The sequence below is a fragment of the Misgurnus anguillicaudatus genome, chromosome 12, assembly GCF_027580225.2.
Source record: "Misgurnus anguillicaudatus chromosome 12, ASM2758022v2, whole genome shotgun sequence".
In the NCBI taxonomy this organism is placed as follows: Eukaryota; Metazoa; Chordata; class Actinopteri; order Cypriniformes; family Cobitidae; genus Misgurnus; species Misgurnus anguillicaudatus.
The window spans coordinates 14861056-14888163 of record NC_073348.2 but is presented as its reverse complement, the minus strand read 5'-3'; the positions used below and the strand labels follow the sequence as shown (position 1 = coordinate 14888163).

At 40.0% G+C, this 27108-nt stretch overlaps 1 protein-coding gene across 4 annotated transcripts; it reads right to left on the bottom strand.

Moving 5' to 3' along the window:
* Positions 1-669: 669 nt before the first annotated feature.
* LOC141369022 (uncharacterized) lies at positions 670-27108 on the bottom strand. 4 transcript variants are annotated; one of them, XM_073874009.1, is made up of 13 exons: positions 26628-27108; positions 5378-11940; positions 4736-4886; positions 4283-4484; positions 4078-4199; positions 3446-3959; positions 3271-3361; positions 3074-3190; positions 2901-2977; positions 2552-2809; positions 2158-2329; positions 1640-1788; positions 670-1548 (listed from the first exon to the last, which is right to left on the bottom strand). In XM_073874009.1, the coding sequence occupies exons 10-13, from the start codon at positions 2679-2681 to the stop codon at positions 1361-1363; spliced, it is 639 nt and encodes a 212-aa protein (XP_073730110.1). In that variant the 5' UTR covers positions 2682-2809; positions 2901-2977; positions 3074-3190; positions 3271-3361; positions 3446-3959; positions 4078-4199; positions 4283-4484; positions 4736-4886; positions 5378-11940; positions 26628-27108; the 3' UTR covers positions 670-1360. The 4 variants fall into 4 exon arrangements, with proteins under 4 accessions (XP_073730110.1, XP_073730112.1, XP_073730109.1 ...); XM_073874011.1 differs by having other exon boundaries at positions 4736-11650; positions 11782-11940; XM_073874008.1 differs by having other exon boundaries at positions 4736-11940.

Genomic DNA, 27108 nt, shown 5'->3' with positions numbered 1-27108 from the left:
TTCAACAGGTCGGTCAAAGGAGACAAATTGAGTTGTGGTGTGAGGAGAACCAGTGGAGAACCGGGCAGGTTTCATGGTGAGAGATCAGTGTTTATAGATACATACACGTCAGGTAACGAGATGTAACATGTGCTCAGATCATAAAATTGGACAGATTATCATCATTAATCATGCAATAGCAAAGAAAGTACTGGTCATCTAGTGTTGCTACCTAACAGTAACATAAACTAGTAAGTGTTGAGCAGGTGTAATGTTGCATTTGTTAATATCCGTCCCCACTTACATTACGTGATGCAGCAGTTTCTCATCACAGCAGGAGAGGGACAGGAGCATTTACCCGAAACCCGTTCTTGTTTAATAGGTGCTTGTGTGGGAAATGTGTGCCTATGGCCACAGCTGAGGAAAGTCAGTGCTGCAGGGAGTTGGATGCATGCTGGGCATTGGTGGAAAACGTCACCCCCAGACTTCAAGTGCAGTGCCTGACTCTGCATGCGGGCTTTGAGGCCTGTTGTCTAAATCCATATGTGCTACAGATAGCCTACATGCACTTTAGACAGGAACATGGACCTCTCCAGGCCAGCAGAAATCAGTAGGTTTAGGGCAGAGACATTTTTTTTACTATTACCAATTGTACTACCTATGTGTGTAAGGGAAAGTAAATGTAACTAATTTGAATATTAAAACAATCTGAATGAATTTGTTTTAATTACAAATTGTGTATATCACACTTTTGATGCCACTGTTATAAGACAATAATTAAATATTTTGTCCCCATCTCCAGACAGTACCGCTATACAGCGTACAGGCAAGTTGTCCGCTGGGCCTATGGTGTAGACACATCAGAAAGCCATTACCTGCATGTGTTGTGTCCGCTATTGGAGGCTAGTTTCCGGAGGAAGGTGGTCTTTATAAAGGCTTTGAATGGCCCCATTTTGGTGATGAATAAAACAAAGAAATTACTATTTGTCTTATTTTACCATAATTTACATCAAATATATACCAAGCAGATATGCATGTGTGGTAAATTCAATTTAGTTTTTATTTATGTAGCACCTAGAGAGAAATATACCATTTCACCCATTTAAAAGCATTTCATAATTGTTCAGTAATTTGGGAGGTTGTCACAGCAATGTGTTAACGCAGTGGTTCTCAAACTTTGTCGGCATCCCTTCGTGGCCCCCCCCCCCAGAAAGTGTATGACACAAAACATTGCGAAACTTACAATTTGAGGGAAAAAAAACATTACATTACACACTGTGGTGGTGTTGGTTAGTAGCCTTATTTTTCTGAGGTTTAATTACACAGAATTTATGATGTTTTTATGTATCATCTCAGTGCCCGCAGTTTGAGAACCACTGCATTATCGTGTGTTGAATCTTGAATGCTGTGCTTTATATAAGTCAACAGCCTCATCCTTGTCGATCCTCTGGTAGGAGCTGGAGAGGGGTGCAGGTGCATTTAAAAACAGAACAGTGCTGGATTCTCGTAGACTCTGTGGTGACGTGGAATATTCCACTCTAAGAGACTCCATGAGGGATGATGCATATGCTGGGGGAAAGGATGCACACGTTTAGATCAGTCACTGCAGACTCGTGGTCTGATTTACTTAATTATATTTAGGAACTATGAAGCTGCTTACTGTATGATGGCTTTTCCTTAACAGGACGGACTCCCCAGCTACCTTTGCGGAACCTAGGGTAGCGAACAGCATAACACGCCTCACCATCACTGGTTTGAGCATCTTGTCTGTCGGAGTTGTGGTTAAAGTTCAGGGCTGCAAGGAGAAGTCTGTAAAAAAGTTAATTTCTACCCATTACAAGTTGTACATATGTGAATAAACCCAGATGTAAAAACAACACACAGAAAATGTGGAAAACCCTTATATATAGTGAGAGAATATAAAATATAAAACATTCCTACTACCTGTTCATAGGGTACAACAGTTTTGAAAAAAATTGGATTGCCAAGGTTTTAATTTCTTTGTTCAAGCTCTTTGAAGTGGTGGTGATTCAAATTTATATTATTTTTGAGAGCGTTAAGCAATGCTGTTGTTCAAACATAAATAAGCTTGTAATCATTTGCTGCAAATTTAATGAAAGATGGGCTGCTGTGCATTAGTTTCAGAGAGTGCTCATTCTTTCATCATAACATACTAACCTGCTGTACATCCCAAGAAAGGAAAAACCAGTGTGTTTTGGTGCAAAGTGCAGCATGAGAGAGTGAAATGCCTCTAGTGAAAAGGTCTGATGCTGTGGGGACAACTGACGAACATCATTCACCAGCGCTGTTCTAGAAGCTATACTCTCCAGTTTAACTGCTACAGTTGATCCTACAGAAACACACATTTTGTTTTTACCATGAAATTATGTTAAAATGAGTATGTAGTGCACTTACACTGGATAATGTGAATGTTGAGTATGCAATGCAAGAAATATCCAGATGTATTTTATACTTAGGTCTCTGAAATGTCAAACAGTCGTTATTTGGAAAACAAGAACAATGACGTTTCTCTATAAATTTGCAGCCACATAATGAACCTAGTAGGTTGTACCTGGTTCCAGCCACGCCTTGTTTCTTGCTTCCCCCTCTAGAGATAGATGTGCACAGCAGGGAAACGTAGGAGTGTCATGTACGTGGATGTCCTGAACATGGTTGACCATACTTTTCCATTTAGCCTCCATCACATCTGCATCTCCATCAGGAGTGGAAGCTGCAGTCCAGTAGAGTTGGTTAACTACAGCTGGCCTCCACAGCTTCAGATCTTCACACTCCCTGTCCTTAGCAGCAGCATCCAAAGCTTTCCCTACACCTGTTTTAGAACAGACACATACAACATTACAAAATGTTAAAAAAGTAAAATGTAATTATAGGCAACCTAAAATAAAATACCTACACACTACCTTTTGCCAATATGCCATTTGTCAAAGAAATGGTTGGTTCCCTTTGAACACAACTCCTCCCGCACCCATTTGGCAACCTAAATCATGGGACACAACACATAGATAATAAAAAAATTAAGCTCTAAATATAGTCAGCAGAATGATATTTTGTGTGTACATGTGCGTGTCTTTACCTGCCGATTTCTGTCTGTGATGATGGCTAACACTTGCATATTTTGCTCAGTCAGAAACCTTATGCTGCGCTTTAGACCCTCTAACTCACACCAGCTGCTACTTGGGACTTCTGAGCTCTGTATAAAACATTTCACCATGTCACTTTGTTACATCAGATGGGTGATACTGATATGTGTGTTTCATAACATGAACTTACCTGTACAAGCTGAAGATCTAAAACCTTGTTTATTCGGTCTTCGATCAAAGAATATGTGCCGTACTTTGCACAATGGCCAGGAGAATCCGACCTATGAATGGCAAGAACAGTTTAATTAAGCATTTAAGCACAAAAATAATACATTGAACAATATTAAGCTATATAAGTGTGCAACCTGCAGTCACCAGACAGGATCAGTCCCCCACTCATCTCCTTCAGATCTCTTATTATTCCTGCCTGTTCATTCTGCCAAGCCTTAAAGGCGGAGTCCATGATGTTTGAAAGCCAATGTTGATATTTGAAATCACCTAAACAAACACGCCCCTACCCCAATAGAATCTGGACCTTCTGTTGATAGACCCGCCCCACACATACGCAACCCGGCATTTGATTTGATTGGCTATAAGTGTGTTTTGGTAGTCGGCCCGTCTCCTTTTCCAACGCGTTTTTCAAACATCGTGGACTCCGCCTTTAATGATAGTAGGAATTGTATACAATCGCTGATGGCAGAAGAAGGTGTTGACAGTGATGCACTGAAACCCAAAGAGTTTCAACATCCTAATGGTTTGGGTAGCCATGCAACCTGAAAAGTGTATGGCCCCACTCAGTAAGAGGTTGCATGCTGGCATATTGCGATGCAGCACTGGCTGGTTCTGCTAGAAACGCTGGTACCCACATGCTGCACAGACCTAAGAAATGTATAAAAAGGGCAAAAAATGACTATACCATAAAAACATAAATGTATGTAAAGAAAATAAAAAATACAAGTTTGGGAAGTTTTTTTACAAAATAAAAAACAGCCCTTACCTGCTTTACTTTTAAAAAAGTTCCCTCCTGCCTCTCAACATTTCCTTTTTCCACTACAGGCTGGGCAAATTGTAAAGAGAGACATCAGCTGGCTTCGGCACACAATGAACTTGTCAGCAGCACTGAATAAAAGGAGGGCATTATTTTTGATTTGACATAATTTGGTTAATACAGATAATCTAAAGGTAAAATAATACATTCTTACATGTGGTCAGGGGGAGTTTCCTGCAGTGTATCCTCCCCAGATGAATCACTTGTCTTTTCACCTTCTGAGGTCCACAACACATCCTCAGGATCATCCATGAAAAGAGAGGACGAATCATCATCGTTGTGCACAGGACTGGTAGATGGAGCGGATGTTTTTGTCTGAGTCCCCACACTAACCATCTTGGGCTGTGCCTGAACAGCTATAACAAAAACAGGTCTACCTTATAGAATTGTGTAACAGCATGTCACTGCTTAGGTATCGCTGTCAAATCCCACAACAAATCTGTCACACAATCTAAATGTGTTAATTTAGTTGTTTAAAAATGAAAAATAGTGCCTCATACATGGCTGCATCATACAGAAATATTTTACTATGTATTTGCCCTCGTGCATTTTGTAAACAGATGGTGGAATGTACAACTACTTTTAGATATGACTCCTGGTAATCTACCTGATGAATGATGTAAAGGTCTGAGGTTGCACTGTGAGCCAAAGGCATGCACTGATGACACAGGGACCAGTGGAGAGAAAGCCTCCTCCTCTGGGTCAGCAAGCACTGCAGCACTGGCTGTCGACAGATTACCTTCCATGTCTCCCAACAACTTATAAACAAAACCACATGAAAATACATTATGAATTAGTTGTAGAACTTAACTAAACTGTAACTACACGTTATAATATTGCAAACTGAAAGTACCAGAATGATTTCAATAATTAGATGAAACGTGATGTGTATAAGTTGTTAAGCACGACTGCGACGGTGAACGTGATTTCAGAAAGTATGATGTGATCCTGACAACATCATTGTTGGTCCTGGATCAACATTTCCATTAACCAATCAGATTGCAGGATTAGGATTAGTGTGCATGTTAGATTTAGGATTGGGTTAAGGGCTTTTAAGAAATGCTCCTCAAACTATTATTTCACACTTATTTAAGGGTTTAAACTAGGATTTGAGTTAAGAGTAATTGTGGTATGTCTGATTAAAACGTTGATCCAGGATCACATTTTACTTTGTGAAATCACGGTGACCACGCAGCTACACATCGTGTTTTATCTAATTTTTATAATAATGTTTAAAAACAAGACTTACTGTACACAGTTTGCGTTTTCGTTCAGCTGCACCTCTGACAGATCCATTACCATCCTTTTTCCTGCCGGCGCCATCGCGACAGATCGGGCGGACTTGATGGAGGTGCTGCGTGCACCGAAGGAACCGCACCAGCTCTGAGTCTCACAGAGTTTTTGCTTCGGTAGCCCATGTTGACCTCCATCATATCGCTGTCATTATAATCCTCCGGCCTAAAGTGAATGCTGCACACTACCGCGTTTTTCGATACAGATGCAGAAGTGAAATCCTGTCTCCTCATCTGCACAAAACACACCCAGGCACGGAAGACAGTGCCATCCTTGGTCTTTTTCGGAAACTTAAAGACGCGATGTCCTGACAGACTGGAGTTTGTGCAACATCCACAAACACAATAATTTACCATGACGATGATAAACTGAAATCCAACACTATCAAGAACACACCAAATTGCAACTGCTTTCACTGAATTCCAAACTACTCTGCACTGAGCCAGGGTACAGCCTGTAAGACACTCCCTCTGCCTACGTAATATGACGCGTTGTTGAAAAAAATAACGGGATTTTGAGAACTGTCTTAGAAACAGTCACTTTTTTTTTACAAAATTTGTGCGCTCAGAGTCTTGTTAAAATTTTTTACTTTCGCATTCAATTTTTATATGGTACTTTCATACAAGGTTATATATTTATCTCACAAAAAATGTAACCTGCAATATGCACTTTAATTTCATGTCACCACACATCCACCATAAGTCTGCCCTTCCTGTGGTCTGGCCTATAAACCAGCTTGCCTTGTATCCCTATTTGTCATTTGTAACATCAATTTCACTGTGGCACCACCTATCTGTAAAATTTTTAACATTTTCGTATACCATGGCTCTTTTAAAACATGTATAATTACCCTTATAAGCCTGTATATTTGGTGGCAGATACATTTTCATCTTTGTAAACAAATAAGAAACAGTCATGCACACTTCATCCTCCACAACCTTAAATGCTTCGATCATACACATTAAACCTTGTTTATCATTTTCTTCATTCAACCGAAATGGTGAGGTGGCCAGACTTGGTCTAGCCGTAGCACATGCAATGCAATCAGACACACCCACTTGCCATTACCCATTCAAACCATTCATTATGATCTCCGAACCCAGTTTCTATTGCTAACTTCTCTTCTACAGTTGTAACATTAATAACAGTTGGGGTCAATGCGTAATCGGTTGATGGATCTGCCTCCTCAGATTTTCTGTTTCTTCTGGCATTGGTTCTGATTTCTCCCATATATCTATTAGAAACTGACCCTTTTGGTCTTTTCAGACATATCTGCTCCTAACACAAACAGTCCTCTGATGCACCCGCATCTTTTAGCGTGATTATTAATGGATTACATTCCCCTTCTCTACAATTTTCTGGGCTGCTTCCTTTTATAATGCTCAATCTTTATAGCAAGTTCACAGTTTCTGTACGTCTTTTCTGTGCCGCCCAAGGGGTGTAACCCCATGATTGTGGGCTAGTGTTCCAACCTACATACTTCCATTCTGGACACCACTGCAAGTAGGCAATTCCCTCAACAGTAACACAAATGTATTTGTCACTACTTAGGAACTCTTATGGTTCACTGTGCAATGTGCCACACGACAAAAATCCACTTTGTAAGTTTTAGTTTCCCCTACCTGAAACCTTAAGATTGGTGTTCCACTTGAATGTGGTGTGTTAAACACTACAGACAGGCTATTAAAACCGCTATTAAAACTGCCAAATCTACCTATCTTAGCAAGATTATAAATGAGAATCATAATAACCCTCGTTTCCTCTTTAGCACAGTTGCAAAACTGACTAGAAACAAAGAACAAACAGAAACCAATAGTAACTTCAACACAATAGTAACGACTTCATGAACTTCTTTTCTAACAAAATTACTGCTATAAGGGAAAACATCGTAGCTACCCAGGCAGCCACCACTCTACCCATTAGTTCACTTAACACTAGACTACCATACGAACATCTTGATTCATTTAAACCTACTACAATAGATGAGCTCTCTAGACTTGTTACATCATCCAAATCATCGTCCTGTATATTAGACCCCGTTCCCACAAAACTACTGAAAGAGGTATTCCCTGTAGTGTCAACCCCGGTTCTAAATATCTTTAACTCATCGCTAGAAATAGGATACGTTCCAGAAGCTTTCAAACTAGCAGTTATTTTACCGCTGATTAAAAAAACACAGCTTGATCAGGGAGAGCTTAATAACTTTAGACCAATCTCCAATCCTGCCAGTTATGCACATTCTTGACAAATAATAGTACATATGAAAAGTTCCAATCAGGATTCAGGCCCCACCATAGCACAGAGACAGCGTTGCTTAGAGTTACAAATGACCTCCTATTAACATCCGATCGGGGATGAAATCTCAATTTTTATATTATTAGACCTTAGTGCAGCCTTTGACACAATAGATCACACAATCTTACTCAATAGACAAGAAAACTATGTTGGTATCAGTGGTCAGGCACTAGCCTGGTTTAGGTCGTATCTAACCAATCGCTATCACTTTGTTTATGTAAATGAGGAAGAGTCATATCACTCCCTGGTTCAATACGGTGTACCGCAGGGATCGGTTTTAGGTCCTATCCTGTTCTCGTTATACATGTTACCCCTAGGAGACATTATAAGGAAACATAACATAAGTTTTCACTGCTATGCGGATGATACCCAGCTTTACATCTCCTCACATCCCAGCGAAACACACACGTTTTCTAAGCTAACAGACTGCCTTACATTGTTAGTGACTGGATGGCACATAACTTTCTTAAGCTGAACTACAATAAGACAGAGATACTTATTATTGAACCGAATCGCTACAAACATAATGTGTCATATTACAAGTTGCACATAGATGGCTGCACTGTGGTGCCATCTTCCACGGTTAGGAACTTAGGTGTGATGTTCGACAGCAACTTATCCTTCGATAGTCATATCGCCAACGTCTGCCGCACAGCATTCTTCCATCTTAGAAATATCTCGAAAATACGCCATATACTGTCTACATCTGACCCAGAGAAGCTTATCCATGCTTTTATGACCTCTAGAATAGACTATTGTAACTCGCTACTCGGGGGATGCCATGCAAATCAAGTAAACAAGTTTCAGCTAGTTCAAAACGCTTCCGCAAGGGTACTTACTTGATCTAAAAAGTACGACCACATAAGCCCAATTCTGGCATCTTTACACTGCCTACCAGTTAAATATCGCATACAATTTAAAATATCACTAATCACCTACAAAGCTTTAAATGGCCTAGCACCCTCATATCTTAGAGAATTACTATCAGAATACAATCCATCACGCACACTACGGTTGCAAAATTCTGGTCTCTTGATTATCCCTAGACCAGTAATTCTTAAAGTGTGGTCCGCGGACCACTAGTGGTCCACCAAACCCCCCCAGTGGTCTGCCAAAAGATGACCTAAACTGTGACCTAAATGTTTATACAATCGTCACTTATTTAAGTAGATTTTTAATGCACTTGCAAAACTGTGATATCAGTTCTTGCCATTCTGTTTTAATAACGTAAAAATGGATCGGTGGCTAAACCAAAGAGGAGTCAAAAGAAGGATCAAGCGTCAACTGAAAGCAGCTAAAATCCAGTGAGCTTTTAGTTTTGTAATGTACTAGTTTTTGTTTCATGTGTAAATCCCTTTAATTTCAGTGATTTTGGACATTAAGGGGATTTTTTTTTCAGCATTTTATTGTTACCATAGTTACAACCATAGACTTCATATACCCACCACCTCAGTTTTAAAGTAAGGGCTCTTTGGAGTGACATTAAGTGGGACCTAGGCTGTTATACTATGTTTAATTGCAGTTTTTTTTTCATATGTGCAGTTTGTTGCTCACATTAAGCTGCAACTCATTTCACATTTACTTGTTCAAATGAAATAAAATTGATATAATCATTTCTGAACATAGCATTGCATTTGTGTTTAAAAAATTAGTTTTTGACTTGAAACAGTTGCATATTAAACTTTATCTTAGCTTATCCTTCCTATTTTGTTGTTTTTTGGGGGCGTGTAAGAGTGGGATTCTGTTAGGTGGTCCTCAGAAAAAATTTGAAGATAAAGTGGTCCTTGGGCTGAAAAAGTTTGAGAAACACTGCCCTAGACTATCAAAAGTGTCTAAAAGTGGAAGATCCTTTTCCTACTTAGCCCCTAAGCTTTGGAATGATTTACCAACCGATGTCCAAGAATCAGACACAGTCGATAATTTTAAATCTAGACTTAAAACTTTTCTCTTCAACAAAGCATTCGCATAATTTTTCTAGTAAAAGAACTAAACTCGAAATAGTTATTTGTACGGAACAAAGCACTCGTGGTCATAACACAGACCAACCAAATAAATAAATAAATAAATAAAAACCTTATCTTAACGTATGGTCGGATTGCAATTTTGGAACTTTCGTGTGTCTTGTAAATAGGATGCCATACAGACCCGTTTGCCACTGAACCTGCATTAACGACGACAGTGGGGCTCCCGGCCTTAGTCAAACGGGTTGGCACGTATGGTCGGGTTAAGATTTTGCGTTTTCATGTGTCTTGTGAATAGTATGCCATACAAACCCGTTTGCCACTGAACCTGCATTAACGACGACAGTGGGGCCTCCAGCCTTAGTCAAACGGGTAGACACGTATGGTTGGGTTGTGATTTTGGCATTTTCATGTGTCTTGTGAATAGTATGCCATACAGACCCGTTTGCCACTGTACCTGCATTAACGACGACAGTGGGGCCTCCAGCCTTAGTCAAACGGGTTGACACGTATTGTCAGGTTGCGATGTTGCCGTTTTCTCGTGATCTTGTAAATAGTATGCAATATAGACCCGTTTGCCACTGAACCTGCATTAACGACGACAGTGGGGTTACAGGCCTTAGTCAAACGGGTCGACAGGTTTCATTTTCTCTTAAAGATCGGAAGGTGACCCTTAGTTACCATATATACCGTCGCAGTGGGCCCCCAATTTGCAAAATCCTCAACTGTGGATAATATAATTATGCCGCAATAGTTAGTCTGTCTGAAACTAAGCTGATTAAACCACATCACTGTGTGACACTTGCATTACATGTGAACGGCCCCTACGCTAATATGATTTTGTTTTTCTCTCCCTGTCTCGTCCTCGACCCTGAGGACAATGAAACAAACAGACCCAGTTCCGGTAGATGTGAAAGTCGACACACCTCAGATCTACTGGTCGTCCTTCAATGTGATGCCCAGCTGATGCCTGACCAAGGATCACCGGCAGGACCCGCTTAATCTACACTTAATCTCTGCTTAATCTCCGCTTAATCTCATTATCCGTTTATATGTGTGTATATACATGTATATCTACCAAGGGTTTTTCCCTCCTAGGACTTTTTATTTTTTATTTCCTCGGCTAAACAACCCGGGGTTTTTGTTTTTTTTCTCCTAGGGGTTTTTTTACCCCGGGGAGGTAGCCTGCTTGGGCTTAACTTAGCTTCTTCTTCTAGACGTTACATTAGTAATACGCTCGCTTATAATGTCGAGTCATAGCCGCAGCAAATTTGACTACTTAGGCTATTGTGTATTATGTTGTGCTATCTGTGGTTTTTCTGTGCTTTTAATACTTCTATTAATGTAAAGCTGCTTTGAAACAATTAAGTATTGTGAAAAGCGCTATATAAATAAAATTGAATTGAATTGAATGTCTAACCACTGATCGTCTGCGTTCTATCCTTTTCATCTACCCCGTTCCACCAGGTGTCATTGTCTCGATATACTGAACTAACAGGTCTGTATGTCTTTCATGGGTTCTCACCTTTGATAATTACCACTGTACCATTTCTTGCTCTCTCAATTGTATCTTCTGCAATCATTAACACCATCATTCCTAAAACACACAACCCCAGAATTCCACAGTCATTCTTATTTTTTTTAATTTTTTTTTGCATGATTTCCCATAGCTCCTGTACTGACCATCCTGTTTCACTTACTCTGCTCCATGATCTTGGTGTTTCTTTAAAAACTACCTGTTGATATTTATTTTTCCCTTTTTGGATGCTTGGATAGAATTCTTTTACACAATAAAAAAAATACTCTTACTTTGTCAGAAAACATATACTTTTGTATGATTGTACATCCTACAGCAATTATACTTGACTCTTCTTTTAATACTTTTTCACAATTCTTACGTTTACCCACAGGTAATGTCCCGCAGAGTGCCTCAATTTCGTATTGGTTTGTTGGCATTATCCACACGTCTGGATCTAAGGAAAAAGCTTCAGAATTCATTCATATGATATTTATCAGTTCATTTATGAGATGCAGTTTCAGATGGCCTTGAAGATTGTGCTGGTATGCAATGAGTATTGTGGTACCACAGCTTTGAGCCTTTTACCTGTACAGCTGTTGGACTAGCAGCAGTCACCTCACAGGGCCCCTCCCTTCTGGGGTCACTCCACTTACGTTGGTACACTTTGATGTACATCCACGTTCCCACAGGAAATGGTGTTGCAATCTCCTCGTCACCAGATGTCTTTCTGGGCCTGCTTTCAATCTGTAAAATAACTTTATGGTTTCTCATCAATGCAGCAATATGTTTATTCAATTTGATATAAAATTGCAATATATTTGGAATAAAAGTGCATTATATATATTGTACACTGCAAAATCCCGGGAGCCAAACCAACACTGCCCAGCGCTCACACTGGTCCACTCCGGAGTGCCAAAAAAGCAACACCGGAGAGAGCCAAAAGCAGCAATCTGTGACTTTATCCTCTCTATCACCATCTCTGTTTGAAACCTAAAATTGCATTTTACAACTTACTTGTAGAGTTATTTTCTGAACTTAGGATGAGATGTTGGCTGTTTCATTTAAAGTCACCATTATTGTGATCACTGGTTGTTTTAGTTGGACTAAACTCTTGACTATTAGTTCTTTCTAACTGCTATATCTTAGTGTGTTTGAAACACATTGTTATAGCAAGGAAATGGTTATTGTGTGAGTGAATATTGATGGTTAAAACAAAATGTCAAACATAATCATTTAATGAACAGATTTATTAATATAGTTTTCCCCCTCATCAGAAGCATCATTTTCTATTAACAATAAATTACGTTCAAGGTCCAGAACTCTCATAGCAGTTTATCATTCTGAAGGATTTTGATAGTGTGCACATAAAGCATTAACCTCTGAACACTGTAGACACAAAGACATCAAGAATCGGAGTATAAATCTCAACAATGGTGACAAAGAATATGGTAAAAAAGTTCATTATTTATTCACGCCGCAGTGCATTCTGGGAGTTCTGGATAAGATTTGTAATTTGTTAATACCCAGCATGCATTGCAGCATGAAGTTTTTCATTTTATTGTCACCATCATTGTGATTCACACTCCGACTCCCGATGTTTAAGTGTCTAGATTATTCTGCAATTAATCTGTAAGTGTCAGTGTTTAAAAATGGTTCAGAATGAAAAACTGCTGGCTCTCATACTACAGTACCATATTATTGACAGAAATAAATGCTTCTGGTAAGAAATCACTAAATAAATTATTTTTTTAAGAGTGCTATTTGAAAGTATATACTATCTACCATTGTATGTACTAGCGTCTCCTCTTTGGCCACAAAATACATGTTTTGAACACATGTAATTATAACAGCCAAAGAAAACTGAAAAGCTAAGATTAAGACTCAACAGTCCAATCAAAACAACCAGTGATCACAACAATGGTGACCCCAAACGAAACAGCCAACATCCCATCCCAAGCCCAGAAAACAACTCCACAAGCAAGATCCAAAATGCAATTTCAGTTTCCAAACAGAGACGGTGATAGAGAGCACAAAGTCACAGACCGCAGCCCTCAACTCTCTCCGGTGCTACCCCTTCAACACTCCGGGGAGTGGACCTATACAAACACCGCGCAGTGCCCAACCAACTCCCGGGACCCTGCAGTGCACAGTTCTCTCATCACTCCATATTTAACATATGGAATCGAAATCTAGGGGAATAAATATAAAGTTAGAACTACTCCAGGTTTTCTACTACAAAAAAAGGTTATCAGAATAATTACACATTCTTCATATAATACTCCAACAAATCCTTTGTTTATTTAGTTAAAAACATTAAAATTCTATGATTTGGTAGATTTGTATACAGCTAAACTTGTGTATAAGGCAAGACAGTCCTTGCAAGCTATGTTTAGCTTGAGAGACAGTATTTATGACCTTAGAGGGGCTTATATGTTTAATATACCATATTGTAGAACCAATTTAAAAAGAAACTGTCCATCAAATAAAGGTGTTCAGCTTTGGAATAGCTTCCCTGATGAGTTAAAAAAGGCCAGGTCATTAATACAATTTAAAATACTTTATAAAGGATTGGTAATGAAAAGATATATTGAATAGTGATGATAAATTAATAGTGAAAATAATAACATTAATAATAATAATGTTCTTCTAAATATATACTGAAAATATTTTATTTCGCTATATTAAATTAATGATAATTAGTGCCGCTTGTGTGGAGTTAAGGGTAGGCATAATAAGCTTTTGCTTCAGCCTACACCTTTTGGTCAATAAAAGTGTAATGGAAGGGAAAAAAACTTTTTTTCTTTTGAATGATTTTGTATGTGTATATGCATAACTGTATGTATGTACTTACAAGTTAATAAAATAAATAATTCATTTCATTTTTTAGATCCTCCACATGCTCCAAATAATATATTTTTGATTGGCTTTGAACATTGGTCTCCCTGTTACCATTTCATGAGGGGATAAACGGGTTTCCCTGTTAGTACTAGATCTAATGGCCATGAGCGCTATTGGTAAGGCCTGAACCCAATTTAGTTTAGTCTGTGCACAGATTTTGGCTATTTTTGATTTAAGTATGCCGTTACACCTCTCAACCGCCCCTTGAGACTGTGGATGATACACTGATCCAAATTGTTGGGTTATTCCTACCCTAGCAAGTGCTTTTCTCAACAGGTTGGCCTGAAATCCTGGTCCATTATTTGACTGTAATTCCTTGGGAAGTGCAAATCTTGCGACCACTTCCCTCTTAAGTGCTCCAGCCACTGCTTGCACACACTGTGTTCACACTGGATAAGCTTCTGTCCATCTCAAAACACATTTTTCTCCTTAATTGGGTGGATCATATCTACAAAATCCATCACTAGATGCACAAATGGTCCTTCCACACTTGGTAACAGACGCATTGGATGTACTGCTGGTTTGACATTTCTTTTCATATATATGTCACACTCTGACAAAAATTGGCTAATCTTATTTTGCATATTGATAAACCAGAAACCCTGTTGTCTCAAAATCTTATCTATCATCTCCCCCCTCGTGCAATGTTTACTATCATGCGCGCTCATCATTACCATTTTCTCAATTCTGGATATTATTACTGATTGTTGTTGCTCTGTTCTCAACAAACCTTTTACATTGACAACACCTCTGCTTTGCCACTCCATCTTTTCATTTTTTTACGCTGTATTTTGCATGTCTCTGATTTAATGTACAGTTACGTCTGCGGAAATGCTCACCGGTTCACTGTCTTTCTTTTTACCTGACCTTGTCTCTACCATGGTCATGGTTTCAAACCGCTCTGGTTTTACCGCGCCTGATTTTGCTTCCTCTATGCGTTTTCATTTCCTTTGTCAATAATTGAGTCTCCTTTTGTGTGTGCTGCACACTTAATTACATTTACTTTAGCTGTTTTTTATATTGCCTCAAATAGTTGTGTGATCTGTGTAAGATGTTAAATTGATTGGCCATTACTTCTCTTGAACTCATTTTCACCACATATCAGTATTTACATTGATTTCCGTACCTTTTCCAATTTCACATGCTTCAATTAATGCTCTTAATTCTGCACACCGGGCACACATGTGTCCATCACTCCTCAATACTTTAAAAATGCCATCATTTGCTTCACTGTGTTTGGCTTTGGATAGTCAAGCATGGTTTTATGGTGTTTGTCACAATTTTTTTCCCTTCAGAGATTACTCTTCCTAGGTATTGTACACTGGTTTCAGCAACCATCAGCCATCCCTATCCTGTTCAGTTCTTCCAGAACAGCTTTCGTTAGCTCTAAACAACCCTCTTTTGTGTCATGTGCAATTAGGATGTCATCTACATATTGCAGACACACTACCTCTCTCATCTCTGGGGATAACTAGGTTATCCTTTAGCAATTGGTTAAACAAATGAGGTGAATAGACAAAGCCCATAGGAAGACCTTACGAGTATTTCCTACCCTCAAACGTGAATGCAAACAGATCCCTGCTCGCACTGTTCAATGGAACAGTAAGAAATGCAGAAGTCAGATCAATGGTGCTTAACCATTTTTTGCTTGGGTCAATGTTGTTTAAAATAACATATGGATTTGGTACTACAGCCTCAATAGGCTTAGTGATCTCATTTACTGCTCTTAAATCATGTACTAATCTCCATTTCCCATTTGGCTTCCTAACTGGAAGAATCAGTGTGTTACACTCTGACTGACTTTCAACCAGCACTCCTGCATGCAACATTACCTCAATTACTTGCCTGATCACTTCTCTGGCCTCATCTGACATCCTGTACTGTCGTTTGAATGGTCTTTTTCTCCCAGCTTTAGTATCAATTACTACTGGTTCTACATCGGTCATCTAACCCGCATCAAACTCATTTGTTGACCATAACTAACACGTGAAGTACACGCCCATTACTGCTGAACAAATCGTGCATCGGAGCTCCGTTGAATTCATCACCTAAATCCTTTTGTCTTACTATCTTATTCCTATTTATTTAATATAACTTATTAGTTTATCCTAGGAATACTTTACCATGACGATTATTGAGCAGTACTACCACGTGAAACTATTTATCACTAATAAACACCCAGTGTTAGCATATAGCCCGCTAGCATCAACAAACGGTGCCAGCTGAAGCTAGCATTCGGAGATCTAATGGCGGATTCATCTGATATATGCTTTTCTGACCTGTTCTCACCTGAGCGGGAAGCTGTGGAGGAGTTGATACCCGGTTTTAGCAGATCCAACGCGAGGTACAGCCCCCACTTTACCCTGGCTCCGGACGTTCGCAGGCGACCGAGGCGTGCAACAAGCGAGCACCCCACGCGATGCAGCTCCGCGGACCGCGTTCGGGTAAACGAAGATGCCATCGCCCAACATGAAAGCACTAAGACTCCGCTTGTTATTTTAACATGTACTACTTGCCACATGTATAGTTTAGCTTCTGCCGTTAGCATAGATGGGTTTACATGCACCTAGTGTATTGAAGTAGTAAGGTTGACTGAGAAAGTTGCTGAACTAGAATCGCGCATCCGAACACAGTTGAGGATAGCAAAACCGCTAATATTATAGTTGCAAATACTGTATCGAGCGAAAAGACTAATGGCTCAGTTTCGACATCAGATGCTAATGTAAATATTACAAATACTGTTTTGAGCGGGCATAGTGTTTATCAAAATACACATGGCTCGGTTCCGACATCAGAGTCAAGTCGGCGGCCTAACTGGGTGACTGTCAGGCGGCATAGTCATATACGGCGTCCTTCTAAGACCCATACGGTAATTTCTAACAGATTCGATCCCCTAAGCAGTACACCAGCTGAAACGCCTGTTAAAAGTGCCCTGGTCATTGGAGATTCTGTACTCAGGAACACTAACACAAACACCACAGTCGACTGTATACCTGGAGCTAGAGCGTCTGACATTAGATCCAAACATAAAGTGCTGGCTAATGCTAAGCGGAAGTTTTCTAAGATTGTTATTCACGCTGGCACGAATGACACCAGGCTCCGCCAGTCGGAAATCACCAAAGATACTATTAAGGAGATGTGTGAAATAGCAAAAACAATGTCAGACAATGTAATATGCTCTGGTCCTCTCCCCGCCTACCGGGGGGATGAAACACATAGTAGATTAGTGTCTCTCAATGGCTGGATGTCAATGTGGTGCCCTCAGCATAACGTAGGGTTTATAGACAATTGGAAGCATTTCTGGGGAAGACCTGACCTGCTAAAGAGAGATGGCCTTTATCCGTCATCGGAAGGAAGTGCTATACTCACTAGAAATCTGATCAATAGTCTTAATTCTGATATAGTCTGACTATCCAGGGCCCAGGTCAGGAAACAGATTTCCCAGCACTTCGAGCTGATCTTACCAGAATATCAACACATTCCAACTGTATCTGTTCCCCGAACAAACAAATACAGAGCACCGCTTGCCACATCTGGTACAAATCTGATTAATATAAAATTAGAAAACAATACATTTACAGATGAACCTCGAATGTTAAAATTCGGTCTTCTTAACATTAGCTTCTTACCAATAAAGAACCTATTATCAATGAAATAATTACAGACCAAAACTTAGATGCACTCTGTTTAACAGAAACCTGGCTAAAAGCAGACGACTACAATAGTTTAAATGAATCCACCCCACAAGACTATTATTATAAACACGAACCTCGATTAAAGGGGAGAGGGGGTGGTGTAGCTACAATATACAACAAAACTTTTAAAGTAAACCAAAAATCTGAACTAAAATTTAAATCATTTGAACTAATGTTGTTAAATATGGAAATAACTGATCGTAACAACAAACAGCTTTCTTTTGCCTTAGCTACAATCTATAGACCTCCGGGCCACCATGCAGATTTCCTTAAAAAAATAGCAGATTTCCTGTCTGAGCTTGTAGTCACTGTAGATAAAGCTCTTATTGTTGGTGATTTTAATATCCATGTTGATAACCCAAAAGATGCATTAGGACGTGTGTTTATAGATGTTCTAAATTCTCTCAGTATTAAACAAAACGTTTCAGGGCCCACGCATACTCGTAAGCACTTACTTACTTACTTACGCCTACCGCCCAACTTTGGGCATAGGCCACGAACAAGGGCTCTCCAGTTGTCCCGGTCCTGGGCCAGCTTCTACTCGTAAGCACACATTAGACTTAATTCTGTCACTCTGACTCAATATTAATGACATCGAAATATCACCTCAGAGTGATGCAGTTTCTGACCATTACCTTGTGTCATACACTGTACTTCTAGATAGGATCACTCAATCCACAACATGCTACCGACTAGCCAGAATAATAATTTCCACCACTAAAGATAGCTTTATTAGCACTCTTCCAGACCTGTCCCAAATGAAACATGTCGCAGATAACTGTGACGATCTAGATACTGTAATAAAAAACCTGAAGAATGTGCCAGCTCCATGGTATGACCATCACACCGCAGCTCTTAAAAAGGCAGCTAGAAAAAATGAAAGAAATTATAGAAGCACAAAGTTAGAGGTATGGCGTGCAGCATGGAAAGAGAGTGTTAAACACTACAGACAAGCTATTAAAACCGCTAGATCTACCTATCATAGCAAGCTTATAAATGAGAATCATAATAACCCACGTTTCCTCTTTAGCCCAGTTGCGAAACTGACTAGAAACAAAGAACAAACAGAAACCAATAGTAAACTTCAACACAATAGTAATGACTTCATGAACTTCTTTTCTATCAAAATTACGGCTTTTAGGGAAAACATCGTAGCTACCCAAGCAGGCACCATTCTACCCATTAGTTCACTTAACACTAGACTACCATACGAACATCTTGATTCATTTAAACCTACTACAATAGATGAGCTCTCTAAACTAGTCACATCATCCAAATCATCGTCCTGTATATTAGATCCCGTTCCCACAAAACTACTTAAAGAGGTATTCCCTGTAGTGTCAACCCCGGTACTAAATATCTTTTATACATCACTAGAAATAGGATACGTTCCAATAGCTTTCAAACTAGCAGTTATTAAACCGCTGATCAAAAAACCACAGCTTGATCAGGGAGAGCTTAATAACTTTAGACCAATCTCAAATCTCCCTTTTCTTTCGAAAATATTAGAAAAGGTAGTGGCAAGCCAGCTATGCACATTCTTGACAATTAATTGTACATATGAAAAGTTCCAATCAGGATTCAGGCCCCACCACACCACAGAGACAGCGCTGCTTAGAGTTACAGATGACCTATTAACATCCGATCGTGGTGAAATCTCAATCCTTATATTATTAGACCTTAGTGCAGCCTTAGACAAAATAGATCACACAATCTTACTCAAAAGGCTAGAAAACTATGTTGGTATCAGTGGTCAGGCACTAGCCTGGTTTAGGTCGTATCTAACCAATCGCTATCACTTTGTTTATGTAAATGAGGAAGAGTCATATCACTCCCTGGTTAAATACGGTGTACCGCAGGGATCAGTTTTAGGTCCTATCCTGTTCTCGTTATATATGTTATATCTCAAAAATATGCCATATACTCTCCAGAATAGACTATTGTAACTCGCTACTCAGGGGATGCCATGCAAATCAGGTAAACAAGCTTCAGCTAGTTCAAAAAGCTTCTGCAAGAGTACTTACTCGATCTAAGAAGTATGACCACATAAGCCCAATTCTGGCATCTTTACACTGGCTACCAGTTAAATATCGCATACAATTTAAAGTATCACTAATCACCTATAAAGCTTTAAATGGCCTAGCACCCTCATATCTTAGAGAATTACTATCAGAATACAATCCATCACGCACACTACGGTCGCAAAATTCTGGTCTCATGATTATCCCTAGAATATCAGAAGTGTCTAACATTATCAGGAAACATAACCAAAGTTTTCACTGCTATGCGGATGATACTAGGCTTGTTGCGATAGTCGGTGAAACGGTGATTACCAGTGCTTCAGCCTCTCACCGGTTAGATCACTTGCCCACCGCGACACCGTCTTTCACCGTCGTTTTGATATTTTCTTGTAATTAAATTATTTAGTTTCGTTAGAGAGAGCAAACAATTACAACTGAATGTGTCTGCTGCCTGAATTCAGTGGAGCTGAACGCGCGTCATCACAAAGCAGCGGCTGCGGGTGTCAGATTTCATCTATTCCTGTCAGACTGCGGTGAGCAGATGATGGCAGAAGCCGCATGCTTACTTTTTTGTTTAATATAAGAGAGATTGTTTTGTTGTTGTGTTTTTCATTAAGATTAATAATAAACCCATCAATCAAGTAGCGCTTTATGGAGGAATAGTGCTCTAGCTGGGACTGGCGGGTTTCTGTCAGAAGTACCTGCGCACATTGACTCAAGCACTTAAACAACCCAGTCCCACCCCACGGCGCCAACACCCGACGACACTTGACCATGCGTCAATATGTTGACGCGGAGGGTATACCTTTCGCGTCATTTTTTGACGAACTGGGGACTTCAATACTATTAAGTCCGTTGCATTCTCTTTCCTATTTTCTTTCGGTTTAGGGTTAGATTTACATAATGACATCCCTACCCAAACCTAACTCTAACCCCAAGGCCAGGTGAGAACTGTTTAATTTCGCGTACGTAATAGTATTGAAGTCCCCAGTTCGTCAAAAAATGACGTATACCCTCAACATATTGACGCATGGTCAAGTGTCGTCAAATATTGACGCCATGGGGCGAGACTGTGCTGACTTAAACCAGCGGGTGCACCCGCATTTGCACGCAAATTCATACGCGATTTAATGCAGCGTACGCAAGCGTTAGATTTAAACAACAGCATCTAATTCAAAAGTGAAAGTAAAATGCGCAGGTCCATGTGCATTTATAAGCCCCTCTCACCCGGTGAAACCAGTATCACCGGGTTTGTCACGCGCTGATTAACCGGTGAGAAAATTCTGTCACCGCAACAACCCTAGATGATGCCCAGCTTTACATCTCCTCACATCCCAGCGAAACACACGTTTTCTAACAGACTACATTAGCGATGTTAGTGACTGGAACTGTGGATAACATAATTATGCCGCAATAGTTACCCTGTCTGGAACTAAGCTGATTTAAACCACATCTCTGTGTGACACTTGCATTACATGTGAACGGCCCCTGCGCTAATATGATTTTGTTTTTTGCTCCCTGTCTCGTCCTCGACCCCGAGGACAATAAGACGGACAGACCCAGTTCCGGTAAATGTGAAGGTCGGCACACCTCTGGTCTACTGGGCGTCCTTCAGCGTGATGCCCAACTGATACCTGACCAATGATCACCGGCAGAACCCGCTTAATCTCCGCTTAATCTCCGCTTAATCTCCTTATCCGTTTATATGTGATATATATATATATATATATATATATATATATGTACATATATCTCCCAAGGGTTTTTCCCTCCTAGGACTTTTTTTATTTCCTCGGCTAAAAAGCCCGGGTTTTTTTCTCCTAGGGGTTTTTTTAACCCGGGGAGGCAGCCTTCTTGGGCTTGGCTTCCTCTTCTAGACGTTACATTAGTAATACACTCGCTTATAATGTTGAGTCATAGCCGCAGCAAATTTAACTGCTTATGCTATCATGTATTATGTCGCTTTTCTGTGCTTTTCACTGTTTCTATTAGGGGTGTGACGGTTATTATATAACCGTGAGACCGACAGTTATAGTTGAACACTGTCATTAGAACTCTATAACCGACAAAACCGTGTTATTCAAATATTAAAAAATATTTATCATAAAGAATGTTTAAATACTAATTAAAAACAATTGTCAACAGTCTGTGTTACACGCCCCACCATGTTATCATGTCACGCAATGAAAAATACAGAGCGGAGCAGACACTGACAATGCGCTGACATACAGGAGAGACCAGGGCACTTTTTGGTTACTTTTGAGAATAAACATATTAAACAAAGTCTCACCTTTCAAATCATCTCTTCCTTCTATTTAATTTATAGAATCAAATAAACATGAACAACCATAAGATGTTTTAACCGCGGAAAGGCTCCGCCCCGCTTTTCAAGTTCAAATCCTCCCATGTTAATCTACTAACTCTCCTGAAAGCACATTCACTGCTAGTTGTCTTGCTGTTAATTGTAAATAAACGTAGAGCAAATAGCTAATCAGTGTCTAGCTTATTCAAATGCTGGTTTCACATCGCAAGCATGAGCACTGAGCAGCGCGTATGCGGAGAGCGTTTGCCGCGCGTGGCCATTGTGCTTTTACACCGGCTGCGTTTGCAGCACATATGGCGCAGTAGTTAAATAACAGTATAACAATCTCAAGTTCACATTACTTTATTTTACATACATTTATGAGCAAAACCTCTTCAAGACGCTTTTTAATCCACATTGTTTTCGTGCTGTTCTGGTCCGTGTAATGACATATAGACACAATTATAGACATTAAAAGCCCGTGGCACAAATCTGTTTCTCTGAAGATTATTAAGATAATGATAGATATAGGATTAATTTATGCTGGGCAGAGAGTGAAAGCGCAGTCTTCTGGCAACAGTGTGTTTTTTAAATATTTAATTGCTTTCTGTTAAATTTCTCAAAGTATTTACTGTTTAAAACACACTTGGTATCACATTCATGATTTTATGGTAAAATGACACTTTCGCGTCAATCCACGAGCATTTAAACAAGCAACCCAGACGGTTATGTGACGAACCGTCACATTTGACTCACGTCATAACCATCATCACCAATTCTGAAACTGGCACAGCCCTACCTGGGGGCCTTCCTAATGTCTTTGTGTCTTTTCTTTTCTTCCAGACTAACTTGAGCCAGCTTTTGTTCAGTCTCTTTAGCTTGTTGCTCTAAGTCTCTTTCGTGTTTCTGGCGTTTGGAGGCATGGTGTTTCAGGGTCTCCACCCACTGGCTGTGTGGCATTGCATCTAGCCCTGGGGTGTCACTCAGTTTGTTTTGCATAGACACTGGCAGTGTGTCCAGCAGTTCCTTTCTGAGCAGTCTGGTTTCAAAGTCTCTTGGGTCAGTGGGATCTTTTCTCAGCCCCTGCCCTCTCCAAGTTTGCATGTTTTTAGCAATCCACAGTGCATAGTCCCCCTGGCCCAGTGCAGCGGGGTCAGTTTGGTGCTGTCAAACTTGACAGGGAACTCAGTTCTCAAGGCACCCCAAAGTCTGCCTCTGTAACTGTCAAGAGCCTGGCCGTCAAAATCAGATGAAACCATACCTGCTGACCACAACACATCCTCCATTTCCCTCAAACTAGTGATTTTTGCCAGTAAGGCTTTTATGTCACCCACCACCAATCTCGTACCTTGCGTCTCTTTCTCCAACACACCGATCCAGGGACCAGCACCGTCTCTTAAACTTGGCAACAAATTTATTATAGTCTCTAAACCCCTATGAGCCCATGGGACATACACAGCTGTTTTCCCTTTAATTTGCAACGGAAATACACTCACACCTGGCTCATTCATTCCACCTCTAGGGGTGCTTCTCAATAATGGGGATCTGTCCTCTATTGGGTCAAAGTCTAAAGCTAATGTGTCCCTATACTCCACATCTCTGTTTCTCTCCTCTACCAACATCTTAGCTCTGTAAGTTCTTAATCCATCAAGTCCTGACATTTTTGTACTCTTGGGTACTCTTGTGTCATTTTCATATTTAGCCAGTCATCAGTTTCTCGGTTTCTCTGTTCCATAGCCTGCACTGCCCTAACCTTTTGGTGCTTAATCACCATTTCTTTTGCTATCTCTCCATCCTGCCTTTCTTGTTCCAAAATCGTCCTTTCTTCCTCTTGTAATCTTTTAACAAGCTCTCTGTCCTGCGATAGCCCGGCTAAACCCAAAGACTTCACCTCTTTAGATAATTCTGTTATTTCCTTTGCTCTCTGTTCAATTATTCGGTCCAGATGTTCTAACTGAGTCCTGGTATACTGATTAGCTCCTCCTGCTGCCTGACTTTGTTCAACTTCTAATTCCCATTTAAGATGTTCCTTTAATAACTTGATACAGTGTGTTAGCATTTAGTGAAGCAACAGGGGTGGTTGGGGCTGGAGTGATAGCTATAAAGGGAGGGCTACTTTCAGAGAGAGTTGTGAAGGGAGAGCGACTCTCAGAGAGAGCTGTAAAGGGAGGGCTGTTTGTGTGTGTGTGGTAGAGGGAGGGCAGTTTGTGTGTGTGGTAAAGGGGGGGGGGGCATGGATTGAGGGAGGCAGAGGTAGTGGGCAGTGCATAGGGCAGTGGCTTAACTGTTTTAGTTACGACAGGTAATTGGTTTGCAGTGTCTACTGGCTGTTCTAGCAATCTTGTCTTTTCTGTTCTTTCTTTGTGCTTTGTCAGCTCTTGAGCTCTGATCTCTTCTCTATCAGCCATCACTCTTTCAGCTTCCTTACTCCAGTAACCTCTAGCTTTTTCCCACAATTCCATTCCATCTAACAAAGCTTTTCTCTTTTTCTTCTTTCCATCTTTCTTGGTTTTCAAATCCTGATTAGCTATGTTATTAGACATCCAAATTTTCATACTATTTAGTTTTTCTTTATTACATGTTCCATGTTCTGGTCAGTGAAAGGGAGGCTGCTCTCCTTTCTTATATTTGTTACTTCTTGTATAAGATTTTAGATCATTACATCACTTAGCCAATGCTTTTCCATCAAAAACTTTGTCTTGTAAGTTACACCATTCTACCGGGGCCACAGTCAGTGGCGGCTGGTGCTAAAAAATTTGGGGGGGGCGCAAACACACTCAAAATCAAACTTTTACTGTAGTAATGCAGTACTCTTAATAGCCATTTATCAGGTGATGAGTATCATTAGGCTACTACTTAGCTAAAATGCTGAAAATGTTACAGTTGAAATCAAACACACAAAATAAATGTACTATGAATCTGTAATGAACGAACTAATATCAAGGTAATTATACGCACGCACGCACGCACACACACACACACACACACACACACACACACACACACACACACACACACACACACACAGAGGATGCGATAGACTTTTTCAATCTCAGTCATTTTTTTTGATAAACAGCGTTGTAAAGAGTCATTCACAGTCAGTTATTATCCGTCATTTCATGTTTTAATTATTTTCATTTTCGTTTACATGTCCATTTCTAATCATAAACTTACACAAGCATACAAGTCAAATGTGTTTATTCATTTGTAGAGAACAGATAAACGAAGACCGTGCAACACTTTACATGTTTAACAACACATGAAGCAGATTACTGAATGTTTTTTTTTCTCACAGTGACAGCGGAGGCAATAAAACACGGAGCTTTATGCTGAACAGGCAAATATGAACAAATCAAATAACAAAATACTACTGTGATTAAAATATCAATAAACATGTAAAAATCTGAATTGAACTAAACTCATCTGAAACCATCTTGTGTAATAAACGCATGAAGGCAGATTAAAGGCGGAGTCCATGATGTTTGAAAGCCAATGTTTATATTTGAAATCACCTAAACAAACACGCCCCTACCCCAATAGAATCGGGACCTTCTGTTGATAGACCCGCCCCACACATACGCAACCCGGCATTTGATTGGCTATAAGTGTGTTTTGGTAGTCAGCCCGTCTCCTTTTCCAACGCGTTTTTCAAACATCGTGGACTCCGCCTTTAATGCAGACTCTTGTCATTAGATTTTGTATCTTTACCTTAGACCAATCAGTGTATGACATCAAAATATCGCAAGAATGTTTAGAAACCAGGGCATCATTTGAGCAACACACTGCCACCAACTGGACATGCCTAGGAATTACATTCTCAAGTTAAGTTGTATGGGCAATCTGCCAAAATGGCGTTCAGATGTTTCTTTATCCTGCTTAAATTTTCTCCGTCAAAGACTTTTCGTTTAACGCGACCGAAGACACACAAAAAGAGACAATAAAGTTGCCTAATCACAGACTCATACGTTTCTTTTTGCTTTTACAGCAATAGCACAAGCACATTTTTCCCTCACAACAGACTAAGTACATACAGTCCATCAGCTCAATATGCATGGAATATACAGGATTATATGTGCTCTCGCTCTCATTATGTCCACGCAACACAATCTCAAACGCGCCACAAAAGTTCATGTCATGCACGTACATCACGCATTCAGACTTTAAAACGGCAAACAGGGAAAAAAATAAAACTCAAGACTTACATGATATCCAGCTAGTCAACTCCGTTTGCCATGAGAAGTGGTGGAGCACACAGACTGCCATCATTTGACTCCATTGTTCGATCTGGTACAAGATTCTTAATCCTTTATTTATTCATCAATTAAATACATTGTATAGGGTGATTTTGTAAGGATAAAAGCATATTTTCCTTCATCTCAAGATATTTCATTTGCTTTCACTGATCTGTACTGTAACTATCAGTTAACACAGCAATCTCCAACGCGGTTATGAGACTCTGAGAATGATCCAATCACAGGAGGTAAAAAACATTAAAAGCAATATTGATTCGCTTACAACATAAGTGGGAGGGTTTGCGGCGCACAGTCCTGCGCCCCAGGGCGGATCCGAAACCAGCCACTTAGAGCTCAGCCTCAGGTCACATGTTTTCGAAAAAAGAGAATCAAAGAAAAACCGCCAGCTCCATGGTATGACCATCACACCGCAGCCCTCAAAAAGTCAACTAGGAAAATGGAAAGAAATTATAGAAGCACAAAGTTAGAGGTATGGCGTGCAGCATGGAAAGAGTGTTAAACACTACAGACAGGCTATTAAAACCGCCAGATCTACCTATCTTAGCAAGCTTATAAATGAGAATCATAATGTTTTTGACACATGCTTGGATGTCTTTGGGCTAAGCCCCGGATATTCACTGACCCTAGAACCGCCCTTGTTTCAAACTAGCAGTTATTAAACCGCTGATCAAAAAACCACAGCTTGATCAGGGAGAGCCCAACAACTTTAGACCAATCTGAAATCCCCCCCTTCCCTCAAAAAT

What these genes read in the sequence shown, in the direction of transcription:
- LOC141369022 (XM_073874008.1), bottom strand. Translation starts at nt 2,681, where the DNA reads ATGGAGGCTAAATGGAAAAGTATGGTCAACCATGTTCAGGACATCCAC. An exon ending in CAAGGCGTGGCTGGAACCAG is followed by an intron (nt 2,330 to 2,551) that starts GTACAACCTACT and finishes GTGTTTCTGTAG; the next exon opens with GATCAACTGTAGCAGTTAAA. An exon ending in TAAGGAAAAGCCATCATACA is followed by an intron (nt 1,549 to 1,639) that starts GTAAGCAGCTTC and finishes CCTTTCCCCCAG; the next exon opens with CATATGCATCATCCCTCATG.